Source organism: Tachypleus tridentatus, chromosome 10 (genome assembly GCF_004210375.1).
Source record: "Tachypleus tridentatus isolate NWPU-2018 chromosome 10, ASM421037v1, whole genome shotgun sequence".
NCBI classification, from domain to species: domain Eukaryota; kingdom Metazoa; phylum Arthropoda; class Merostomata; order Xiphosura; family Limulidae; genus Tachypleus; species Tachypleus tridentatus.
The window spans coordinates 100952700-100973441 of record NC_134834.1 but is presented as its reverse complement, the minus strand read 5'-3'; the positions used below and the strand labels follow the sequence as shown (position 1 = coordinate 100973441).

The following is a 20742-nucleotide window of genomic DNA, read 5'->3' as shown; positions in this document are numbered from 1 at the left end:
GCTCCTTGACCTAGATGGTCTAATGAAACACCTAATTTCTAAAGAGCCTGTTGCAACTGGTAGCAATTATAATGAAGTAGCAGTTGCTAATGCAGAAGTGGTTTGACTTACCATAAAGTGGAATCCTAAAAATGAGGTAAGGAAACCTGAAGAGACAAGCATAGCAATCAAAATACTCACCTGCAGTGAAAGTGGTTAAGTTAGCTATATGGGTTAGTCACACACCCTCTCATGATGGTACTGCCAGATCATACAAATAACTTCATACTGGAAGAGGTCATATATCAGTCCTTCTGTGGGCAATTGAATTATATTGCTAAGGGCACAGAAATGTAATGAATCTGATCAGATGTGATTTGTGAAAGACTCCATGTCTTCATATACAGCTCAAAATAAGCAATATGGAACAATACCTTATCCACCTTGTCAATCTAACTGCATATGAATCCTAAGAAAGTGAATGATCCCAATAAAAAGAAAAGTAATTGTCAAGTAACTTTAAAATTATTGGTGTGAACAAGTAAACATTCAAGAACCTCATTGGCCAGAAAAACAAATTATTAAAATTTCACTGGTCATAGAAATGAGAAATAGTAATCAGATGAATTGGTGAAAAGGACAGATCTCCTTTTGTGGTTGACAGTGTTGTTGGGAAGAAGAATTGTCTAAGGATGTAGGTACAATGACAAAGTGTCCAGTGAACAATCACAAGTGGCAATGTCACTAGGTTAGCAACCACAAAGAATAACACCTACATCTCAGAACAGCTGGTATGAGTACTAATACTTTTACTGATAAGCAGAAAACAACATTTTGACCTTCGTATGCCATCTTCAGGTGTTTTTTGTTTTGTTAACCTGAAGTGAATTGTCCCATTTACCATCAAGAATATACAAATTTTCCTGATCTTAGTTTAAAAAAACTACATCTTGTCAATTCCATGGTTCTAGATCTTGTTACTTGTTCTTTTGATATAATATTATGACCCAACCCACAATTGGGGTGAAACTATTTCAGACATTTCAGTTCTTTAATAGTAGTGACACACACAGCATCAAAAGTTGGTTCCATAGTAAGAAAAACAACAACAAAAAACAATGTTCAGACTTTCTCTCCTGCTTGTGAGACATAAGATATCAATTTTTATTCTGATCAGAGTTAATCATGGAAACAATCTCAAGTTAATGGATGAAACTTCCTAGTTTTGTCCATCTCAGACTGTTAAAATACCCTGGTTTTTTCTGGATATTAACACACATTACTTTATACAATTTTCTAGCCTTTTTCATGTTTTAGTACAGGGGTCTCCAAACTACAACCCATAACATAGTATATCTGGCCTGCCAACAGTTTATTAAATGATATAATTTCTTAATATTACATAAAAACAAAAAAAAATGTCATTGTGCAAATGCCTAAGTTAGGGGTTCCCAACCTTTTGGCACTCGCAACCCCTTACCTAAAAGTTTGAAACCCATGTGACCCCCACTTAGAGCTTACTATCAGCAGCTTAATTTTTCTTTTATTTTCTGTGAAGGAGAGGGAAAGAAACATCTAAAAAACAATATTTAAAAATTCTGTAATTATTTATTAGCAAATTAAATCACATTGGTCCAACCTGAATTCACAAAAAGAACATATATTTCTTAAAATAATATTAACATAGGTTTGAACAGCTATCCAACCCAGTTAGTGAGATGCCTGATGTTGCATTTCAGCAGCAAGCTTTGAAATTCGTGGCCGAGCATTTGTTAGAGCCAGTCTCATGTCATCTCCAACATCCAATCTGTTCCTATTCTTTGTTTTTATATTGACAAGAGTGGAAAATCCTGCCTCACACAAGTAGGTAGAACATGTGTTTCCTTTCCTTGAAGCTTCAAATTGAGCTTGTTCAGCTGGTCAAAAATGTCAGCTAAGTACGCAACCCTTTTATTCCATGCTTCATCTTCGAAGTGAGCTACAAGATCTTTCCTTTCTTGAGTCTCCAGGAATAGCTTTATTTCATCTTTCATTTCAAAGACACGATTAATAACGTTTCCTTTCGACAACCAACGTACTGCTGTGTAGAAGAGAAGGACTTCGTGGTCAGCATTCATGTCTTTGCATAGTTCTTTGAATAGGCGAGTGTTGAGCGCTTGAGTCTTCACATAATTTACAATTTTGATTACAGATTCAAGCACTTCCTGCAGAGAGGCAGAGAGAGTCTTACTGGCGAGAACATATCGGTGAATCATGCAGTGGATGCCCTTTGCTTGAGGTGCTAGCTTCTTCACTCTCGACTGGAATCCTGATTTCAATCCCAGCATAGCCGGTGCCCCATCCATACAAATCCCACACACGTTTTCCCATTGAAGATCTTCGCCTTGAAAAAAAGTTGAAACTTTTTCCATTACATCATTAGATTTTGTTGTGGTTTCAAGTGCACTGCAGAATAAGAATTCGTCTTTGATGTCACCTGAATTAATGTATCTCACGAAGACAAGTAACTGAGAACATGAACTTACATCTGTTGACTCGTCGAGCTGAAAGGAGAACAAAGGGGAACCCTTGATTTCAGTCAAAACCTGTTCCTTCACATCCATAGACATTTTAGAAATGCGCCTCTGTATAGTATTATTTGAAAGGGTTACTTGCTGCATCTTCTTTGCACTGGCTTCTCCAAGAATAAGATTTACTGCTTTCATCATGCAGGGTTTAAGAAGTGTTTCTCCAATCGTTTGAGGCTTTTTTTGTTCAGCAATTTCGATTGCGATCTCACATGAAGCTTCCACTACGGCTGCACTCTGCTGCTGAAACGACCCACTTCTATCGATTCTTTGGCTTTTAAGACACCGTTCATGCCGTTTGAAGAAATCCAAACCCTTCTTTGCGTGTTCTGGATGTTTTGTCTCGAGATAACACTTGAGTTTTGATGGTTTCATTGACTCTGCACTCAGGACAGCATGGCACCAAACACACTGTGGTTTCTCGATGCCGTCGTTGGCGAGCACAGTAGTGAAGCCAATGTTGAGGTAGCATTCTAAGTATCTGCACCGTTTAGCCATGGACACAACTCACCTCTACTGCTTACTTATCTCCTTGTTAAAATAAAATAAAAATGTTGAATAATGAATGTTTTGGCAACTGTAGATCTTACACTGAGTACTTGTGGGGGGTGCAGGTAGAGTAATGATGGGGTAAGTATTGGGAGGGAAGAGAGTGTGGCCAGTCACGCGATTCGTCATCCACCAATCAGTAACGGACATGTGACTCATGTGTCGACAGCGAGCGCACACACACACTTAATCACAGCTAAACAGACACACAAGCATACGTACATGCACCTGCACTCACATACTCGCTACTCACTAGTACACACATACATACAGTTGCAGACACAAACACATTCACACAGGCACATTCACTCACAGGCACGCATACATACACCCATAATATCATCTAATGACATTGAACTAACGTAGCACACGTTTTGCTTTGCACCGAAACAAAAAAAATATAAGAGCATGAAAATGTAATTGATAAAATAAAATTAATGTTATCCCAAGCTACTTCTAACAAGGCTACGCGACTCCCCTGCCAAGTCTTCACGACCCACTGCCAAGGCTTCACGACCCACTGGTTGGGAACCCCTGGCCTAAGTAGTTGCAATATGGCCCACCAACAGCTTCATTAAGGTGATAAAATAATGTCATGATACAATTACCATTTTCAATTTGAATGATATAAAAATAAAATGTAATTGGGCAAAATCCTATCTAGGAGTGATACACTTTACTATTTGCTAATAAACTTCAAATTACTTAGTATTGTGTCATTTCAGTTACTGATCCTAGTGCCCCAAAGCAGCATGTTTCTTCCCATGTCTGCCCTGTATATCTCAGTGTGTCAGTGAATGCTGCTGTTTACTTTATGTTACAGTTCATAGTTATTCCTAGTTATTATGTGAATACACAAAAGAAAAGTTGACTCTGAATGTAGTGTTTTTAAAAAACTGCAGAGTGTGGAGTACTTTGTTATTGAATCATGTAACATGCAATGAGACTACTGCAGTGCAAAAAGAATGCAACATTCATAAACATTACCATACCAAGCACTCAAACTATTCTCAGTTCACAGGAAAGCTACATTCTGGAAAATTCAAAACTCTGAAATATAATTTATCATCACAACGGTTTGTATTTAAGAGGAAGAAAGCCAAGAATAAAGCTGCAACAAGAGAAAGTTTTCAAGTGGTACACCTGTTAGTCAAGTGAAGAAAATCATTTACCACTGATGAGTTAATTAAATTATGTATGACTGAAGCAGCTGAAGAAATGTGCCCAGAAAAAGTAGACTTATTTAAAATTAATAGTCTTTTTGCAAATACAGTTACTTATAGAGTCAAGGACATTGGAAGCAATATTGTGTCTCAGCTGAAAGGCCAAAGAGTTCGAGAGCTTTTCCATTGCACTTGATGAGTCAGCAGATGTGTCCGAAAATTCACAGTGAATGGCTTTGGAAATTAGGTTTTTCTGTAAACTTGACCACATACCTGAACAAATCCAATCTTAGATTATAAGGTGAAACTGCACTTATCTCCAAAATGTACACCAAGGTGAAAGCATTTCAGCAAAATACTAATTCTTTTTGAGCCCCAATCGATGAGGAGTTGCTTCACACACCATATTGTGAAAAGTTCAAGTAAGAAGCAGGATACCCATTTCCATACAGGTTTGTACAAGATATCCTTTCTGACCTGAAACTACAGTTCAAGGAGTGTTTTTCTGATTTTGAATGGAAGTGACTGATCTGCAATCCAAAGACAATTGAAAGACAAATACATAGAATGGAAACTGATAGAGTTCATAAATACCTTCCAAGTGATCAGTAGATTCATTTAAAAAAAACTTTACTTGGGGATTCATTTCAGTTTTTGACACTACCTATTTCTGTAAAGACATTTTCAAAGATGAAGTACGTGAAATCTAGTTACAGATCAACCTTACCTAATGAGCATTTGTAATCACTTTTGATGATAGGGAATACGAACTTTGAACCTCAATTAAGTGTAATTTTGTCAGAAAAACACCACTTTCGTGCTTCTCACTAATGCCAAAAATTACAATTGTGCATCTTAAATATTTTTAATATGTGCTATCATGATAAATAAATTAGTGATGTTGTATTCTGATCAGGTACACATCAATACTTAATTTTACCATGACCCCTCTGATCCACTGAGCCTAAAAAGATTTACTTCATGGCTCTTGCACAAAAAAGTTTGGAGACCCTTGTTTTAATATACAAAACGTTTTTGTGATCCAAAGTCTCAATGTATGAAGTATACTTACAAGAAATCTCCTTCCTTTCTTCTTTTCATGGTCGATGAAACCTACAAAATAATGTACTTCAAATAAAATTCTTTAGCAATTGACTTTTTTTATATAAGTTATTTAAGGATTATTCAAGGAATCGATCAATTACAACATTTTATCAAAAAACACAAAAGTAAAAGAATAACTTTGTAATAAACTTATTTACAGTTGTTTAAACATTAATTATGAATAAAGATAAAATCAAAATGTGAAATATTTAATCAATAAAACAGTGGTATTTAAATAAATCAATGAGTTACTTACAGCAACAATGTAATAATGATTGAAAATTTTAAAGAACAATAGATCTTCAAATGAAGATGAAATACAAATCAAAAAACTCAAAATAAATTAAAGAATGATCAGTTTCCTATATTTTATGCAAAGCAAGTATCAGAGACTGGTGCAAATGTTTTACATTTGAGTTCACGTTAAGAAATGGTCATTTGTTATTACACACTTGGAAGCTCTGTATAAACAGTCAGAAAACGTTAATTAGTATGGTATATGGCAACCTTAAGCATCGTTGTAAGTCATACTTTATTATATTATGTCAAACTTAAAAACTGAATGATTTAATGAACTGCTGCAGCAACATGGCTCACTTCTTCAGAAATGTAACTTCAATTAGATGAAAATGCTTGGAGGTGAACAATGCTGCCAGGTGTCCTCCTCCACAGACCATCTCAGATGTGATAAATTTGATTCAAGTCTAATTAGTGTGCTAACCAGTCCACTGCTCCTTACCTTCTACTTCTGACCAAAGCAGTCTGGCATGTGCACACCTTTCCACTGTGAAGTAAGAGATGATCCAGCTTTTGACCAAAGCAGTCTGACATGTGCACACCTTTCCACTGTGAAGTAAGAGATGATCCAGCTTTTGACCAAAGCAGTCTGACATGTGCACACTTTTCCACTGTGAAGTAACAGATGATCCAGCTTTTGACCAAAACAGTCTGACATGTGCACACCTTTCCACTGTGAAGTAAGAGATGATCCAGCTTTTGACCAAAGCAGTCTGACATGTGCACACCTTTCCACTGTGAAGTAACAGATGATCCAGTTGCTCTTCAAATGTGTTTACACCTTATACATATCTGCCTGCACTGTCAAGCATGATTTCCCTGAGAGCAAGACTTTACATAAATGTGTTCTTAACTCTAGTGATGATTAGCTGTTTTAAAGTGACAAGTTAGAGGAATTATATTGCTTTCTGCGACTTGTAGCTTTTTTGCATTTGGTCACCTACAAGGCATCTTAATACCCTGAACATCTCTGTTGGGGTACTGAAATAATTTATTATGCTTTTATCCATTCTTCTCCTTCAATTTCACTTACCATTAAAATGTGTCATATCACTTGATATTTGTTTTTAACTCAAGGGTGCTTTGACAACTTTGGTTTTGAAACCAGTAATGGACAACATAGCATCCCCTCTGTATCCTAAAATATGTTACAGATTATGCTTCTCTTCCTAAAATATGTTACAGATTATGCTTCTCTTTTACTCAAATGTGTAATTTCTGGTTATGCTTCTCTTCCTGAAATATGTCACAGATTATGCTTCTCTTCCTAAAATAAGTTACAGACTGGCAAAGGCAGTCTTGTGTCCAGATTATGCTTCTCTTTTAAAATGTGAGTTAGGTTCGTGACTGGCAAAGGCAGTCTTGTGTCCTCCAAGTGAGTTAGAGTCGCACACACTCATATAACCTAGAGATTAATTTAGGTTGTATGAGGTCTTGCATTCTCCAAAGAGTTTATAGAAGCACACATGTATAGCTTACAGTTTAGTTTAGGCTGTTCAATAGAACCTTAAATTAGTTAAACAGTGTTAGTAACTTAATGAGTTTCTAAAACATTGATGATTTATTTAATCAGTAAAAATCTGACTTCTACAACATGTTGGTAATAATTCTACCAGTGAAAGACTGTTTTACACATGATCATAAATTACTTAAGAAGTAAAAAAGCATGTGACACATCAACATGCCAATGAATGATATTACCCACCTACATAAAACTTCTGACAAATGAAAAATTAATTTAATTACTACAATGCATTAACTTATTACAAAATCTTACTCTATAATCCCATGTAATCTTTAAAATATCAAGATATGCAATAGTGTCTCGTGCATCCAAAACCACCTAGAGGATACACTTTGTGTTGTCAACTGGAGTGATAGTTTAGCAAATTTCTGTAGCTTGAACTGTGGTAATCCAAACCATCACATATTTTCACTGGATATTATTTACAGAACTCTGACTTCACATGCTAAATAAGATGAGATATATCTCCAATTCTGATTGAATCTCTTCCATTTTTTGCACTAAAAGTATGGAAAATTTATTCAACAGAAAACATCACTGAACTTCCACATGTATTTATTTAACACTTTAGGACACCTACAGATCTTTACAACCTACAATTAAATGTCATATTAGGTCTAACTATAAGCCAAATGTACAGAGTTATTCAATAAAACTGCTCAATTTTGACCACAGTTTTTGTGCATACCAAGACAAAAAGTCATGTGAGTTGGTCTAAAATGTTTACTACAACTTCACTACAGAATAAAGGAAAACATTTTTTAGTCTTTTGTCATTCAGATTAAAGATGGCTGATTTAGATCAGCAAAATATAGGGTGAAACCATTTGCAAATAAATAAGAATTGGTTAGGCCAAGCAAAGTAAATTAGCAGTTTCTAGTTCAAGTTAAAATAATGATACTGATGGTTATTATTCATTATTTGTTGCCAAGATTTAAACACAAATTTACTAAATTTTATGAAATTCTCTTAATTAAAAGCATTTAGCACCATGTGATATTAGCTCAAGGAATTAATATAAATAATGTTTGATACAGCTGTACTATGTGAATGTGGGTGATGACAAGGAACTGTTGATCTAAATTTCGTAGCATTAATATAAAGGAAGTTATCAACACTGTTTTAAAGAGGAAAATTACTACCATATATTTTAAAGAACCTGGCTGCTTCTGTAAAGTATGGGTCTGTTCTGAATAATACAATTGCAGTCTTAAAGCTAATGTGAGTTACTTACTGTTGAGTGTCACTCTCTTAACTGCTGTGGTTTGTTGGTTTGAATTGACATAAAGTCAAAAACACATAGGTTAGAAAAAAGATGCAGTTTAAACAGGACTGAGCATGTGAATTAAAAGAAATAAATTAAAGTTTGCATCCAACCAAGTAGTTACACTTAACACTGACAGGAAATTTACAGTAAATATTCATTCATTAGTTAAGTAACATACTGTTTTACCTATCATCATGCCCACGTTGAAAATAACACATCCTGGCTAACTAGTAAATGGATAGTTGCTGTAAACTTCCTATTAATACTATAAGTGTTCTGCCAGTTTGGACGTTAATTTTGATTTCATTTCTATAAGTTGCATGCTCAATCCTATTTTTGACTATATATTTTTTTCACACCTAAGGTGTTGTTAATTAAATCCACAACCTCTAAAAAGAATTTCTGGTGGTATATGTTTTTATATATCAAAGGATAATATGATAATTCAAAGGCTTTTTGCATGCTTCTATACTTACACCAGATATACAAAGTAGGTAATTGCCTATGGTAGAAAAAAAAATTTTTAATGAAGATTTAATTTACAAATCACATTGTAGGTTTACAAGAAAGGAGTTTAATAATCAATTCTTCCTTAACCACTGGCAACCATACAAAATAAGACATTCCAAAAAACTAGTTGCAAATGTCCAAACAATTGTGGAACTAAGATCCTACTGTACGCAAACCTACACAAAGGCAACTTGCACAAGCCATACCTAATTTGGTAGTGAAAGACTACGGGGGAAGATAACTAGTCATCACAGACCACCAACAACTCTAGGACTACTTTTTTACCAACAAATAGTGGGAATGACAAACCAATTATAATGTCTTCATGGATAAAATGGCATGTTTGGTTGGATGGAAGTTTTAACCCTAGACCTGCAGATTGCGAGTGACGTGCAAGTGTGAAAGAATGCAGAATACAAAAACATTCTTAACATACTTCACTACTTTGTGAAGGCTATAAAAATATAATCTAGCTAAAAAGTAGCAATTAAAACACAGGTATCTCAAAAGAAACAAACGGTGAACTTAAGAAAAAGATGGGTAATAAGAGAAGCTGTGTTTCTGGTATCCAACACAGAAGAAAGGAAAGTATAGACAAGATCAACTTTTACAACATGACACTTCAAAATAAAGTGAACAGACCACCAGTTGAACAAATCAAGTGATAACTCCAGCTAAAACTAGTGAAAACACTAATACTACACCTTTTTGTTATCTCAGAAACTGCAGCTTATCATGGTAATTCTTAAGATAAAAACCAAAGAAAGCAGAAATGCATGTGCTATTTATCTGAGCTAAATTAATACCTTTTTGGTAAAAACTGGTCCAATAAAACTACAAATAAGATGGGATATAAATTCACAAGTTATTACACATGACCTCATAACAACAGAGAAGTACCAAAACAACAGGTCTGATGTTTTGATCACACAGAATTTAGCATTTTGTTTTTACTACAAGACGTTTTGGCATGGGTACCTAACTTTTCATCTGTTAAAATAAATAACTTGTCAGCTATTTTTAGGCCAATATGAAAAACAACAACAACAAACAGTAGGTCATTTCCATGGGCTTCAGTGGAACAAAAAATTAGAACCTCAACCCAAAGTGAATGTAACAATCAATATAGCAGAAACATCTATTTCTCATTAAACAAGAGTTCAAGCATCAGAAGACCTATTATCTTGGTAAGAATCAAAGTAACCCAAACTACTAAATTGTACAATACCTACTTGCATCAACACAAGTACCACAGTACATTGCCCCATCATACAACACCCAATGGAATCAGCATAAATACCACAGTACATTGTCCCATCATACAATATCTGCTTGGAAACAGCATAAATACCACAGTACATTGTCCCATCATACAATATCAACTAAAAACATGATGACTGGGCATATTTCAAGAAGATAAGAGCCCCATACATCCTTCTTGGAAATGTCAAACTTATTTTACTGATAGAGAAAGCTCAGGTGTTTATCAGATCTCAACTTCATAGAACAAACCTGGGACTCCATGCTTGACAAATATGCTAAATGTAGTTAAGAAAGCATCTGGACACTGTGTCAAGAAACATGGACTCCAATTACACCAGAGACTTTGAGAAAATAAATCAACACACAATGCTACTATAATGTCAGAAGGTAAACACACTAAATATTAGCTTTAAAGTAGTTTAAGGCATTAATTAAGTACTAATTTTGTAAGTTTCCTGTAAGATTACTTTGCAAGAGTTACAAACTAAATTCTGTAGAAAATCAATGAGTATTTTGTGTAAAGCTTATAAAAAATGACATCCATTATACACTTTGGTAGAGATATGTATTTTTAGTTAATGATTAAAATGTTCCACATGCTAAATAACAATGACAGCAGCATAAGCACTGGTTCCAAAACTTCTCACCAGAAGGCCTTGCATCGCAACTGCAACCCCAATGAATCTGTAGAAACTTAATGTCTTCATATTACTGAGTATTTTGCATATTTTCTATACTCCTCTTACATTTTCCTGCAGCCCACAGTTTGGAAATCCCTGCTTAAAGAACTTTAAAGTTTGAGTAATTGTCAAAAAGTTAGCAATATGATGCTTCAGTTCTTGTAATACTTCTAATATAAACACACTGCTTACTAGTAATAATACTTCTAATATAAACACACTGCTTACTAGTAATAATACTTCTAATATAAACACACAGCTTACTAGTAATAATACTAGATGTAAACACACTGTACTAGTAATAATACTTCTAATATACATTACTGCTTACTTAAATTTACCTAGTGAGATGACGACTATCTTCATGAACTTCCATTTCTAAACTCTTGTATTCATTTAGCTCCTTTCTGATGGCTGCCTAAAAAAGTGAATAAAACAACTTTAAAACATGTGCATACTTAAAATAAATGGTAATTCATCATAATACCATTTATCTTCATTTTACTCAAATACAAGCTTTACTTTGTTTTTAAATACATGTTTATAAGAACAGAACACCTCAACTTAATAAAATAATGATTTCTGAGGTTCAACACACTCATTTACTTTCTAAGGATTTCAACTTGGTCTTATTTATACTATTACTATACTATCTATTCTTTGTCATTTTTATACAACTAAATTATTATAAGAATGAAAGAGATTTAGTATTCCTTACTACATTAACAGGGACTTAAAAATACTTTTGTTTCCTTGTTTTTTGATTAAGCACAAAGCTACACAATGGGCTACCTGTGCTCTGACCACCATGATTATCAAAACGCAGTACACAGTCCCATTACACAATACCCACTGGAGTCAGCATAAATACCACAGTACACTGTCACATCATAGAATACACACTGGAATCAGAATAAATACCACAGTACGTTGTCCCATCATAGAATACACACTGGAATTAGAATAAATACCACAGTACATTGTCCCATTATAGAATACACACTGGAATTAGAATAAATACCACAGTACGTTGTCCCATCATAGAATACACACTGGAATTAGAATAAATACCACAGTACGTTGTCCCATCATAGAATACACACTGGAATCAGAATAAATACCACAGTACGTTGTCCCATCATAGAATACACACTGGAATCAGAATAAATACCACAGTACGTTGTCCCATCATAGAATGCACACTGGAATTAGAATAAATACCACAGTACATTGTCCCATCATAGAATACACACTGGAATTAGAATAAATACCACAGTACATTGTCCCATTATAGAATACACACTGGAATTAGAATAAATACCACAGTACGCAGTCCCATTACACAATACCCACTGGAGTCAGCATAAATACCACAGTACACTGTCACATCATAGAATACACACTGGAATTAGAATAAATACCACAGTACGTTGTCCCATTATAGAATACACACTGGAATTAGAATAAATACCACAGTACGTTGTCCCATCATAGAATACACACTGGAATCAGAATAAATACCACAGTACGTTGTCCTATCATAGAATGCACACTGGAATTAGAATAAATACCACAGTACGTTGTCCCATCATAGAATACACACTGGAATAAGAAATAAATACCACAGTACGTTGTCCCATCATAGAATACACACTGGAATCAGAATAAATACCACAGTACGTTGTCCCATCATAGAATGCACACTGGAATTAGAATAAATACCACAGTACGTTGTCCCATCATAGAATACACACTGGAATTAGAATAAATACCACAGTACGTTGTCCCATCATAGAATACACACTGGAATCAGAATAAATACCACAGTACGTTGTCCCATCATACAATGCACACTGGAATTAGAATAAATACCACAGTACGTTGTCCCATCATAGAATACACACTGGAATAAGAAATAAATACCATAGTATGTTGTCCCATTATATAACACTGTGTTCAGTCTTGGGCTCCGTACCTCAGAAAGAACATTGAATCGTTGAAAAAATTTCAGAGAAGGACTACTAAGATGATACCTAAGAAGGAAATGTGTTATGACTACCACAACTGTCAAAACCCAGTTTTCAATGTACCACAAAGACACTGTGGAACAAACTTAAAAAAACAAGTTCTTAACAAAAGTACATCAAAAGTGTGGAATAAAGTTAGTATTAACAACAAAAATAAATAATTATGTAATACTCTTCTCTTCTGGAGGACAGTCTATTCTACTGAAGCATATTTTAAACACTGTATTTTTACTTTACTCTTTATAAGAGAATACTAATGAATACAATTATCCAATATTACATCTTGATTTACATAACAGTGCTAGTTATTAAAGTAGAGGGTGAATACTGATGGTTGTGTACAATCTAAAAGTATCATTTATATATTTGTAGAAGTACACAATGGACTAACTGAAGGTTTTTAATCATATGGTCTTATTTACTATTGTCATTAGTCTAATCCTTGAAAAGCACTGGCTCAGGAATTATATAATTTGTTTTCCTGCTACAATTATTACAATGAAGGTAGCTAGAGGTCTGGTGACACAATGAAACATATAACAATTTTAGGACTGGAGAGCATAACACCCAAAACTACAGTCTCACTTGGTCAAATCAGCAGTTTTGCAGGACAATAACTAATATCTGATAAACCAAAAGTGGTAAATAGGCCCTTCACTACTTAGTGGAAAAAACAAGTAACAATCACAATATTAACTTCCAACTGATGGAAAAAGGCATCTAGTATATTCAAAACTGGAAAGTGAACAAGGAACCATACACCTGTGTGTATTATTTGGCAAGTTGGGTAAATTAATGGCAAATGGCTTTTAATTACAATAAAGGCAAGGTAATCATGTGGGATATCACAATATTAAATATGTATATTATTTTGATAGGAGTAACCTTAACAATGTTATGGAAAATATACTAAATACAAATTGAAAGAGGTCATAATGTCATTGTACAGATCATCAATTAAGCCACAGTCTTCAGCTTCTTACCTCAAAAAGGATATTGAGTTATAAGAAAAGGTTCAGAGAAGAGTTGTTATGGTGCCATCTAGAATGTAAATATTATCATAGGAGGATGGGCTAATATCACTGAATTTGATTTCTTATGAAACAGAATACTTAGAGGGGATCTGATTGAGGATCGTTACATGAGTTGGTAGTGTTGATGTGTCACCTTTCTTCATACTTAATAGTGAGAAGAGTATGACTATGGGACACAAATATAAGTTCATACTTAATAGTGAGAAGAGTATGACTATGGGACACAAATATAAGTTCATACTTAATAGTGAGAAGAGTATGACTATGGGACACAAATATAAGTTCATACTTAATAGTGAGAAGAGTATGACTATGGGTCACAAATATAAGTTCATACTTAATAGTGAGAAGAGTATGACTATGGGACACAAATATAAGTTCATACTTAATAGTGAGAAGAGTATGACTATGGGACACAAATATAAGTTCATACTTAATAGTGAGAAGAGATGACTATGGAGTTCATACTTAATAGAGAAGAGTATGACTATGGGACACAAATATAAGTTCATACTTAATAGTGAGAAGAGTATGACTATGGGACACAAATATAAGTTCATACTTAATAGTGAGAAGAGAATGACTATGGGACACAAATATAAGTTCATACTTAATAGTGAGAACAGTATGACTATGGGACACAAATATAAGTTCTTACTTAATAGTGAGAAGAGTATGACTATGGGACACAAATAAGCAAAGTAATAAGTCAATTTCAGATAAGATGGCTTAACTTTTCTAAAGAGTGATTGGCTTTTAGAAGGTGTTATATTCACATGTGACAGATGCAGTTAATCTGGAGTTTGAGGAAAGGCTTGCTAAATACTCAATGACATGAGCTGGATTTGAAGTGTTTTTTTTCTTTTTCTTATGATTTAGTACAACCATTCTTAGACCTCTAGTATTTACCGAAATGTTAATACATTATTTTGACTTTTATATGACAAAACTAGTCAAAAGTCTTTATTTATTCAGAAATTTTGTATTAATCAAATAAAAAACATTGTAACTTGTAAGTTAACGTGTTCGTTGTTACTCGGATTTTAGTGTGAGGTTTTGACACGAATTGTGATTTTTTTTCTCTAAAATTGACTGTTTTTCTCCTGATAAAAACATTATGAAGAAAGGAAAAGAAGTTCCAAGTTAAATATTTTAAAACTTCTGTGTAATATTACTGAAAAATTGTCAATGAAAGTCTCAATCCTCAATTTTTAAAATGCTTCGAAGAATAACAAAACTAACCTTATCTTTTGGGGTAAGTTTTGTCCATGGTTTCTCAGCTTTTCTATCATAATCTTGTGCTTGAGTGACCTCAACATAATCATTAAAACGAATTATTTTCCTTGCTTTTAACTCTTCGATTGTTGGTCGGAAGCTCAACTGTAAAACAAAACATTGTAACAATTTTATAACATTGTAACAACCACAACTTTATAACATTGTAATAACACAACTTTATAACATTGTAACAACACAACTTTATAACATTGTAACAACCACAACTTTATAACATTGTAACAACCACAACTTTATAACATTGTAACAATCACAACTTTATAACATTGTTACAACCACAACTTTATAACATTGTAACAACCACAACTTTATAGCATTTTAACAACCACAACTTTATAACATTGTAACAACCATAACTTTATAACATTGTTACAACCACAACTTTATAACATTGTAACAATCACAACTTTATAACATTGTAACAACCACAACTTTATAACATTTTAACAACCACAACTTTATAACATTGTAACAACCACAACTTTATAACATTTTAACAACCACAACTTTATAACATTGTAACAACCACAACTTTATACAAAGATTACATTATATTATCTATCATTAGTGACAACGCTTCTTTCACAATGATACTCTCCATTTTTAAAATCACACTTTCCAAATATCAATCACTATTAATAAAATCTAAACTACCTGGAGTCACAATTCCCAAATGTTATTCACCATTAACAACATAACAAATACCACAAGAGCATCCATCAGAACAAAATTGATATCTGCACAAAATTTCATATTCTCTCACAAACTATGAGATATAAACCAAGTTAATAATTATTTGTCTGTACCAAAAAACAGGCCAAATTCATTCACCTAGACTCACTCCACCCCTTATTATCTTAAACAAAATAATATTTATCTTCAGACAATTCTGGTTCCTATCACCATACCTGTAAAGTCAACCATCACCTGTCTTGTGGTACTAACTATACCTGTATGGAAACTTATTAACTTATTACCTGCAGCAGTGAATTTGTTCACCCACCATTTTGTTGAAAAGGACTGATTAGTACAATTAAGTGATTTTTTTCTGAATTTCCATTTCAATAATAAAAGGCCAATTTCAAATATGATATTATTTCTACATTAAAAAAAAAAACAGGCATCTATCATCTTTGGATAAGAAGAATTGTAACAAAGCCAGGTAGAGGTGATCTGCAGATTAAATAAAAATGTAAATGTTGCCATACCAACAGGCTCTAGTTTAAATTAAAGATTATGTTGGAGATAAGCTGATAGAAGCATGAGGCCCAGTGTAAATGGACATCTGCAACATCTATTACCAAGAGATTAAGAACATTTGATTCATATATTCAACCCAAGTGGAGAGAGCCATTTGAGGGGTTGGAGAAATTCATGGAAACCTGCCAATATGTCTTTCCAACTGAGAAATCACCTAAAAATCAGTGAAATAATACTTAAATCCAAAAAGGTTAAATTATAACTAAGCCTTATATTAATTAGATGATTCAGGTGGCAAACCTCCTGAAGAGATTACTTCTGCCACAAACAGGTTCACAATACTTAAGTAATAAGGTACAGGTCACTATGAGAGCATCTGGAGAGAATTCAAAGCATACATGGGAAGAATTGGCCAGTTCTGGGCAAAGCCATCCATCATAAGAGTTAAAACATTAGGAACAAGTGATCATGTCATTATTATTACAGAAATAATGTAATACAGAAAAGATAACTTAACCACACCAACAATCACACAGTATAGCAACAAAACAATTGACATGCATGAACATTCAAGACTTGTAGAATGTAATAGGCTTAAAAAGTGAAAAAGTGTGGGTCTGCCTGCAGACATATTTCAATGGCCTAAACAAAAATGGTTCTGGAATGAGTATTTCCCATCTTGTTGATAAAAGTCCTCTCGTTACTGTTATCAGAATACACAAGAACCTTTCATCACAACTAGTAGTCAACCACTCCTGACAACCACAAATTTTTGAATAATGGTGTGTTAGTCCTAGTCTTCTGAAAATGAGACACTGTGAAGAAAATAGCCATTCCTCAACAATCCATATGCACAGAGAGTCATCTATAGACAAATAAAAGTATATGGTGAAGGTTCCACATGAACTTCAACAGCAATAATATTTTTGCAAAATCACCATTCTAGTGTTTGATGAATATCTGGCAAAAGGAACACTTTCCTTGGATAGTATGTCATGAGACTTCCACTACTAGGAGAATCCTCCCAGAGGTATGAAATAAACTGCAATTTGCGATGACGAGAAACCCACTTGAAGTAAAAATGGCTGGTATGGGTATTTGTACTTTAATTAAAATGAACTTCAGAACATCATTTCAACCTTCTTAGGACATCTTCAGATTAACAAAGAGAGAGTTTGCAACTGACCATTGCTGGGCATGTCCTAGGGATAAGAGCATTAATGGGTATGGGATTGTAGGGGGATAGCAGTGAGATGTTGGGTAATTAATTAGTATAGGTATAAAGGTGTTCCTTTGTATTGATTTAATTTTGGTTTTAGTTGTTGTAAAAAAAGGACTTCTTTTATTATGCATTTGTTTATGTTTATTTTCCTACTTAGTATTTAGGTGTCTACTATTGCTATGTTGTGTTTATTTGATTTGCAGTGTTCAAAAACATGTGAAGGTGTTTTTTGTCTTCTTTGAACCTGGTTTCCATTTTTCTGTTTGTTTCTCCAATATAGAATTTGTGGCAGTTGTTGCATTGTATTTTATAAATAATGCTGGTATTGTGATTGTCAGCATAGTTTTTACACAGTATGGACTTTTAGTTTTGTACTTGGTAATTCAATAAATTTGGTGTTTACTGAAATGTTGTGTTTTGCTGTAAGTGTTTTCCAAATGTTGGTTATTTTTTACTGATGTTGGGAATATATGATAAGCAGCAGTGTAGCATTTTGTAGTTTGTTGTATCTTCGGATTTATTACCGTTTGTTCGTTGTTGATTGTGATGTTGATCTAGGTGTGTGTATGTAATTTTTCAATGGTTTTTTGGAGGAAATTTATTGATGTTGATGAAGTGTTGTCTTTGTTGATTTCACTGTTAATTTTATTAGGTGAGCATAGTTTTGTGGCTGTGTTCATTTGGTTTCTTAACATGTTGAGTTATTATTTTGTTTCACGTGCTGGGACACAGGGAATATGTAGTCCAGTATGGATGATTATTCTGTGGATTTATGTTTTGAATTGTAAATCGGTTCTTGTAATCTTGAGGTTGAGAAAGTGCTAATGCCCATACCAGCTGTCTTGCAAATACAAATGTACTATAAACATCAGACTTCTAATTAAATTTTTAAAATACACAGAAGATAAAACTGTCAAACAAGGAATCCAAATGCACTACCCTCACAGGTAAAAGCTGTAAATATCTCTTCAGGAATCAATCAGTATTTTCACATATATTATACTATCAACAGAGAGTAAGTAAACTTTGTTAGATTCATGTATGCAAAAACAGCTCGTTTGGGTTCAGAAAATATTTTACGTAGAGGAGCGTTTGTTAGATTCAGTTTTCAATCTAGACTAGCAAAATCTTTATGATAAAATCCATATCTATCTTATTTCTTGGAGAAGGTCATGAAACTGGAACAACCACCCCTAAAAGACAAATTTAAATGATAAAACTGAGGATATATAAGATGAAAATAAGCATAAGTTATATTAATCTTTGACAATAATCAGTCCTTCTTTGGTTAGAGTTGCAATTAATAAACTTTCTTCAACTGAAATGAGAACAGGTTTGTTTGTTTTGAATTTTGCACAAAGCTACATTAGGGCTATCTATACTATCTGTATCTACTTTAACTACTCTTTTATCAAGGGACAGTGGGGATTGACTGTTACATTATGATGCCACAATGGCCAAATAAGGGCACGTTTGGGGAGACAGAAATTTGAACCCATTATCCTCAATTTACCAGTCAAGCACCATAACCACCTGACCATACTGGGCAGTTTGAAATGAGGAACAGTTAAAATTAGATATAACTAACACAGATCCATAACTAAATACCAATCTTTAGTTTGCTTTGACAAAAAATAAAAAATAAATTTCACACTTACATTTAAAACTTTGACCAAAGAATATTTAAGAAAAGCATTAGGGAAGAAAAAGAAATGGGAACTGGTGGAGAAGAGTGCCAATATGTCAATCAAAGACCAAAATGTTTCACTCCATGCAAACATCAGTTATAACCATTTTTCTTTCAGAGATATTCCAACAATCTTCCCTTATCACATCATGGTCAATGGAAGAAAATTAGCATACGTTCCAATGATAAAAGTAACAGTGTGTAAAACTCCTACATAAAAATATACAGCAAGAAGGGGACTTGGTAAACAAGGGAAATACCAACAAGAATGAAGAATACTGTTGGAAGAAGCCAAATTTCTCTGAAAAGTCTTCTCTGATTGTGGTATGTGAAGAAGGAAGAAGATAAATCAAGGTGGATCACAAACTGTTAGCCTAATTACCCATGAGAGTCATGAACATGGTCCCACTAAAGAACCCAAAATGTAAAATTCTGATAATAAGGACAGAAATGAAGGTACTATTTCTCTCTTAGAGTTGAGTGACTAGTGTTGTTTACTAATCAATTAATCACTGAGCTTATTAATTAATTACATTAAACTAATCAATTAATTTGTCAATTTTTAACATGAAGAAAAAAAGTAAAACTTAAGTAAAACTTATGTTTTATGATAATGAGAAACCCACTCAAAGTTCTAAAGATGGCCCCGGCCAAGGTATTAAGACTTTAATTAAAGTACAGAACAACATTTCAACCTTCTTAGGCCATATTCAGATTAACAAAGAGAATTAACTAATTAACTAAAGGTAAAAACATTGTCCTGTAATTTATTATAAGTTACGTTTTACTACACATACCAGCTGTCTTTAGAATACATAAAAATTATGTTTTGCTACCCATGGTGGGACAGAACAGACACATCTTTGTATAATTTTCTGTTTAACACAAACATAATAGCAATATTTTGATTAGTTAAACAGTTGAAATAATCAAAAATGGTAATAACCACTAACCCTAATTTTGATAACAGGATTCTTTTTGTGATATTAAACAATTTAATTGTAATTTTGTGTACGTGGCAGCTAGAATAATCACATTCTTAATAACTGGAAGCACTTCTTCATTACAGTGTCTTGACTGGAAGCACTACTTCATTACAGTGTCTTGACTGGAAGCACTACTTCATTACAGTGTCTTGACTGGAAGCAATTCTTCAGTACAGTGTCTTGACTGGAAGCACTTCTTCATTACAGTGTCTTGACTGGAAGCACTACTTCATTACAGTGTCTTGACTGGAAGCACTACTTCATTACAGTGTCTTGACTGGAAGCACTTCTTCATTACAGTGTCTTGACTGGAAGCACTTCTTCATTACAGTGTCTTGACTGGAAGCACTTCTTCATTACAGTGTCTTGACTGGAAGCACTACTTC

At 33.7% G+C, this 20742-nt stretch overlaps 1 protein-coding gene across 5 annotated transcripts in view; it reads right to left on the bottom strand.

The window, feature by feature from the left end:
- Positions 1–20742, bottom strand: part of LOC143229962 (phosphatase and actin regulator 1-like) — a 114252-nt gene that overhangs the window by 32112 nt on the left and 61398 nt on the right. For all 5 annotated transcript variants that reach the window (XR_013016138.1, XR_013016139.1, XR_013016140.1 and 2 more), the window contains exons 11-13: positions 15208–15345; positions 11246–11322; positions 5331–5371 (exon numbers count right to left, since the gene is read on the bottom strand). Coding sequence is in view for 2 of the 5 variants with exons in the window: in XM_076462854.1 (XP_076318969.1) it covers positions 5356–5371; positions 11246–11322; positions 15208–15345 (231 nt within the window). In the remaining 3 variants the exon portion in view is untranslated. The remainder of the gene's footprint in view (positions 1–5330; positions 5372–11245; positions 11323–15207; positions 15346–20742) is intronic.